Source organism: Leptopilina heterotoma, unplaced genomic scaffold (assembly GCF_015476425.1).
Source record: "Leptopilina heterotoma isolate Lh14 unplaced genomic scaffold, ASM1547642v1 Lhet_769, whole genome shotgun sequence".
Lineage (NCBI taxonomy): Eukaryota > Metazoa > Arthropoda > Insecta > Hymenoptera > Figitidae > Leptopilina > Leptopilina heterotoma.
Window position 1 is genome coordinate 134,412 of NW_025111176.1, and position 6,571 is coordinate 140,982.

The 6,571-nt window shown below is 29.9% G+C and overlaps 1 protein-coding gene across 1 annotated transcript; it reads left to right on the forward strand.

The window, feature by feature from the left end:
* Positions 1-4,891: 4,891 nt before the first annotated feature.
* On the forward strand, positions 4,892-5,842 carry LOC122510880 (ATP-dependent DNA helicase PIF1-like). Its single transcript, XM_043625821.1, has one exon. The coding sequence runs from the start codon at positions 4,892-4,894 to the stop codon at positions 5,840-5,842; it is 951 nt and encodes a 316-aa protein (XP_043481756.1).
* The last annotated feature ends 729 nt before the right edge of the window (positions 5,843-6,571 follow it).

Sequence of the window (6,571 nt, forward strand, 5' to 3'; positions counted from 1 at the left end):
ATTCTCTTCGATAAAATGAACATTCGAAGTTTTGAAAATTCGATGAAATGAGCATTCGACGTTTTGAAAATTCGATGAAATGAGCATTCGACGTTTTGAAAATTCGATGTAATAAGCATTCGGAGTTTTGAAAATTCGATGTAATAAGCATTCGTAGTTTTGAAAATTCGATCAAATCAACATTCGAAGTTTTGAAAATTCGATGAAATGAGAATTCGAAGTTTTGAAAATTCGATGAAATGAGCATTCGACGTTTTGAAAATTCGATGTAATAAGCATTCGGAGTTTTGAAAATTCGATGTAATAAGCATTCGAAGTTTTGAAAATTCGATCAAATCAACATTCGAAGTTTTGAAAATTCGATCTAATGAGCATTCGACGTTTTGAAAATTCGATGAAATGAGTATTCGATGTTTTGAAAATTCGATGAAATGAGCATTCGACGTTTTGAATATTCGATCAAATCAACATTCGATGTTTTAAAAATTCGATGTAATGTACATTCGAAGTTTTGAAAATTCGATATAATGAGCATTCGACGTTTTGAATATTCGATCAAATCAACATTCGATGTTTTAAAAATTCGATGTAATGTACATTCGAAGTTTTGAAAATTCGATATAATGAGCATTCGAAAGTTTGAAAATTCGATCAAATTAACATTCGAAGTTTTAAAAATTCGATCAAGTTAACATTCGACGTTTTAAATATTCGACGAAATATGCATTCGATGTTTTGAAAATTCGATCAAATGAACATTCGAAGATTTGAAAATTCGATGAAATGAACATTCGAAGATTTGAAAATTCGATGAAATGAGCTTTCGACGTTTTAAAAATTCGATCAAATTAACATTCGAAGTTTTGAAAATTCGATCACATTAACATTCGACGTTTTGAATATTCGACGAAATACGCATTCGATGTTTTGAAAATTCGATCTAATGAGCATTCGAAGTTTTGAAAATTCGATGTAATGAGCATTCGATGTTTTGAAAAATCGATAAAATGAGCATTCGAAGTTTTGAAAATTCGATCTAATGAGAATTCGAAGTTTTGAAAATTCGATGTAATAAGCATTCGATGTTTTAAAAATTCGATGAAATGAGCATTCGAAGTTTTGGAAATTCGATGAAATGAGCATTCGAAGTTTTGGAAATTCGACGAAATGAGCATTCGACGTTTTGAAAATTCGATGAAATAAGCATTCGAAGTTTTGAAAATTCGATCTAATGAGCATTCGATGTTTTAAAAATTCGATGAACTGAGCATTCGACGTTTTGAAAATTCGATCAAATTAACATTCGACGTTTTAAAAATTCGATCAAATTAACATTCGATGATTTAAAAATTCGATGAAATGAGCATTCGATGTTTTGAGAATTCGATGTAATAAGCATTCGAAGTTTTGAAAATTCGATCAAATTAACATTCGAAGTTTTGAAAATTCGATGAAATGAGCATTCGATGTTTTAAAAATTCGATGAACTGAGCATTCGACGTTTTGAAAATTCGATCAAATGAACATTCGAAGATTTGAAATTTCGATGAAATAAGCATTCGAAGTTTTGAAAATTCGATCTAATGAGCATTCGACGTTTTGAAAATTCGATGAAATGAGCATTCGATGTTTTGAAAATTCGATGTAATAAGCATTCGAAGTTTTGAAAATTCGATGTAATAAGCATTCGATGTTTTAAAAATTCGATGAAATGAGCATTCGAAGTTTTGGAAATTCGATGAAATGAGCATTCGAAGTTTTGGAAATTCGACGAAATGAGCATTCGACGTTTTGAAAATTCGATGAAATAAGCATTCGAAGTTTTGAAAATTCGATCTAATGAGCATTCGATGTTTTAAAAATTCGATGAACTGAGCATTCGACGTTTTGAAAATTCGATCAAATTAACATTCGACGTTTTAAAAATTCGATCAAATTAACATTCGATGATTTAAAAATTCGATGAAATGAGCATTCGACGTTTTGAAAATTCGATGAAATAAGCATTCGAAGTTTTGAAAATTCGATCTAATGAGCATTCGACGTTTTGAAAATTCGATGTAATAAGCATTCGGAGTTTTGAAAATTCGATGTAATAAGCATTCGTAGTTTTGAAAATTCGATCAAATCAACATTCGAAGTTTTGAAAATTCGATGAAATGAGAATTCGATGTTTTAAAAATTCGATGAACTGAGCATTCGACGTTTTGAAAATTCGATCAAATTAACATTCGATGATTTAAAAATTCGATGTAATGAGCATTCGAAGTTTTGAAAATTCGATGAAAAGAGCATTCGAAGTTTTGAAAATTCGATGAAATGAGCATTCGACGTTTTGAAAATTCGATGAAATGAGCATTCGACGTTTTGAAAATTCGATGTAATAAGCATTCGGAGTTTTGAAAATTCGATGTAATAAGCATTCGTAGTTTTGAAAATTCGATCAAATCAACATTCGAAGTTTTGAAAATTCGATGAAATGAGAATTCGAAGTTTTGAAAATTCGATGAAATGAGCATTCGACGTTTTGAAAATTCGATCAAATGAACATTCGAAGATTTGAAAATTCGATGTATTGAGCATTCGAAGATTTGAAAATTCGATGAAATGAGCATTCGACGTTTTAAAAATTCGATGTAATGTGAATTCGAAGTTTTGAAAATTCGATCAATTTAACATTCGATGTTTTAAAAATTCGATCAATTTAACATTCGATGTTTTAAAAATTCGATCTAATGAACATTCGAAGTTTTGAAAATTCGATGTGTTGAGCAATCGACGTTTTGAAAATTCGATATATTGAGCAATCGATGTTTTGAAAATTCGATGTATTGAGCATTCGATGTTTTGATATTCGATGTAATGGATATTCGATCGAGTTGATTTTTGGGAGATTTCATACGACCGTTCAGGATCACCGAGAAATATGCTACAAAATTATCAAGATGCAATGACTATAGTAAGAAAGTTTGGTAAACCTGATTTGTTTATTACAATGACATGCAATCCAAAATGGAAAGAAATTACTGAAAATTTATTAGATGACCAAACTGCTGCCGATAGACCTGATTCAGTGGCTCGCGTTTTTGAATTAAAAAAAGAAGAACTTATTAATATAATAGTTAAAGAAAAAATATTTGGTGAAGTACAAGCTTATGTTTATGTTGTTGAGTTTCAGAAACGTGGATTACCTCATATTCACCTCTTGATTACTTTAAAACCTAATTCTAAAATTACATCACCTGAAATTGTGGATAAATTTATTTCAGCTGAAATTCCTGATTCTACAGAAAATTTAAGGTTACATAAAATTATTGATGCTAATATGATCCATGGTCCATGTGGAGATTGGTGTTTAGATAAAAATGGTAAATGTTCCAAAAATTACCCGAAACCATTCAATGATCAAACAAATATGGATGAAGACGGTTATCCTCATTACAGGCGACGTAGTACTGCAACTTACAATCGTCGTAATGGTTTTCAATATGATAATCAACGTGTTGTGCCGCATAATCGAGAACTGTTATTGCGATTAAATTTCCATATTAACGTAGAAGTAGTTACCAGTATTAAAGCTGTGAAATATCTTTATAAATACATTTACAAAGGACATGATGCTGCGGCTGTCGTAATTCAAGAAGAACAAAACAGTGACAACTCAGAAGTAAATATTCTTGATCATGATGAAATTAAAAATTATATTGAAACTCGTTACGTTAGTCCACCTGAAGCATGTGGCCGTATTTTGAGCAACAATTTGCAAGGTAAAAGTCATTCAATTTATCGCTTGCCTGTGCACTTACCAAATCAGCAAACGATTATAGTAGAGAATGTGGATAATCAAAATGCAGTCCGATCTGCATTAAGCCGATCAACAGAACTCACTGAATATTTCAACTTAAACGAACGTGATGTATTAGCTCAAAATTATACATATTCTGAGATACCATTACATTATGTATTTCAAAAAAAGAAAAACTCATGTAATGCCTTTACCTGGCAAAAACGTTATCAACATTTTAACACGTTAGGACGTATGTATTCTATAAGTCCATCACAAATTGAATTATTCCACTTGAGATTACTCTTAATAACAGTAAAAGGGGCTAAAAGTTTTAAAGATTTAAAAACAGTTAACGGTATAACACATGATTCTTTTGTAGCAACTTGTTTAGCACTGGGTCTAATTGAAGTTGATGATGAGTGGAAAAATGCTATGCATGAAGCAGAAGTTTGGATGATGCCCAGACAATTACGGCAATTGTTTGTAAGAATCCTGATTCACTGTCAACCTTTAAAGCCTGAAGAGTTATGGGAAGAGTTTAAAATTGCTCTATCACAAGATTTTTCGAGAACAATGTCTGAAAATCTTGCACAGAAAAAGGCGTACGTTTATATTAACACGTTACTTACCGCTGAAAATTCAAGTTTAACATATTTTCCATCAATGTCACAAATAACTGAAACTCAAGATGATGTTGAAAATGAAATACTTCTTGAACAACACGAAACAATTGGTAGTGAACAATACCAAAAGCTTAATGAAAAACAAAAAGAAATTGTTGATATTATTTTAGGAACAATTGACAATGAACAAGTAATTAATAATGACAAAAAACGATGTTTTTTCATTAATGGAGTTGGAGGATCTGGAAAAACATATGTTTACACTACATTGATTCACTTATTACAAAGTAAACGTAAGAAAGTTTGTACTATGGCTTTCACTGGAATTGCAGCTACATTATTACCTCAAGGTTAAACTGTTCATAGGACTTTTAAATTGCCAATTTCAATTTATAGCGATTCATCTTTAACTATTAAAGCACAATCTAAAGAAGCAGAGTACTTAAAAAGTATAGACGTATTTTTTTGGGATGAAGCACCAATGGCTCCAAGACATGCTCTACAATTAGTAGATCGTAATTTAAAAGACATAATGAACAGTAAAGTACCATTTGGAGGTAAAATTATGATACTAGGAGGCGATTTTCGACAAATGCTGCCAGTTAAACAGAACGCTACTCGTAGCGAATTGGTAAATCTGTGCATTAAATATAGTAATGTTTGGCCTGCATTTTTCCAATTTTCTCTTATACAAAATATGCGCGCTTTACCACAAGAAAAAGAGTTTTCATCATTTTTACTACAAGTTGGAAATGGAACAGCTAATTACAATGAAAATGACTTAGAAATTCCTGAATATTGTATAGCTCCTCCGGGCACAAATATAGCAGAAGATATCTATGGTGAAGTAATTCGAAACAAAGAATTTGACAAATTAACGAAAATAGCAATATTATCAGCTCGAAATGTTGATGTCGATGATATTAATAGATCAGTTGTTGAATTATTAGATATTGAAACAGAAAAAATTTACACCAGTATTAACAGTGTCAAAAATTGCGATAACAATGAGATTGGTGAAGCCCTCTTACCTGAATATTTAGAGACGTTAAATCCTCCAAATCTACCACCACATGAGTTACGATTAAGAGTTAATACAGTTGTTATGTTGATTAGAAATCTTTCTATAAATGAAGGGCTATGCAATGGTACACGATTACAAGTTTTAGAATTAAAAAATCATTTATTAAAATGTAAGATTTTAACTGGAGACAAATGTGGTCAAATAGTATTTATTAATCGAATAACATTGTACAGTGATGAACGTTATCCTTTTCAGTTCGGACGCAGACAATTTCCAATTAGAATAGCATTTGTAATGACTATCAATAAGTCACAAGGACAAACTTTTGATAAAATAGGAATAGATCTTAGAAGAGACGTCTTTAATCATGGACAACTTTATGTTGCCTTATTACGTGTTCGGTCTTGAAGTTCACTCAAAATATATTTAGGTGATCAACGAGGGACTAATATTGTAAAAAATATAGTTTATAAAGAAATTTTTCAGGATTAACAAAATAAAGTGTTTTATCTAAATTTGATGAATTAATACTCTATAAATTTGAATCAGTTAAAAATAACTGATTCAGAAGCAAAAAGTCAGTCACTAATTCAAATAGTAATATTACCACTGACAATTAGTTAAAAATAACTGATTTTCAGTTAAAAATAACTGAAGCTTCAGTAAATTTTTTTTGACTGATTCAATTAGTCAAGTTTAACTATTTTTTCAGTTATTTTTCACTGAAAATCAGTTATTTTTAACTGATTCGGAAGCAAAAAGTCAGTCACTGATTGTCAGTTGAAACCACGATTTTTAACTGATTCAAATTAAGAGAGTAGAAACGTTTACTAATTTGAATTAATGAATGACTTTTTGCTTCTAAATTGGTAAATTAAACTATAATAAATAGTAATTTATATTAATTTATAAAAAAAATTTCTAATTCAAAATCAAAAAAGAAGTCACAAATTCAGATTAGTAAATATTTTAACTAATTCAAATTTAGAGAGTTGAGAATTAATAAAATATAACATCATACAAATTATTTTTTATATTCTTTTCTGTTTTTTCTCAATTGAAATTTTATGTTTATAAATTGTGTAAATATGAAATTATCTTTCAATTAATATGTTTGAAGCTGTAATTTAGTGATTC

Bases quoted from the DNA above. Each gene is read 5' to 3' on its own strand.
- LOC122510880 (XM_043625821.1), top strand. From the start codon at position 4,892: ATGGCTCCAAGACATGCTCTACAATTAGTAGATCGTAATTTAAAAGAC.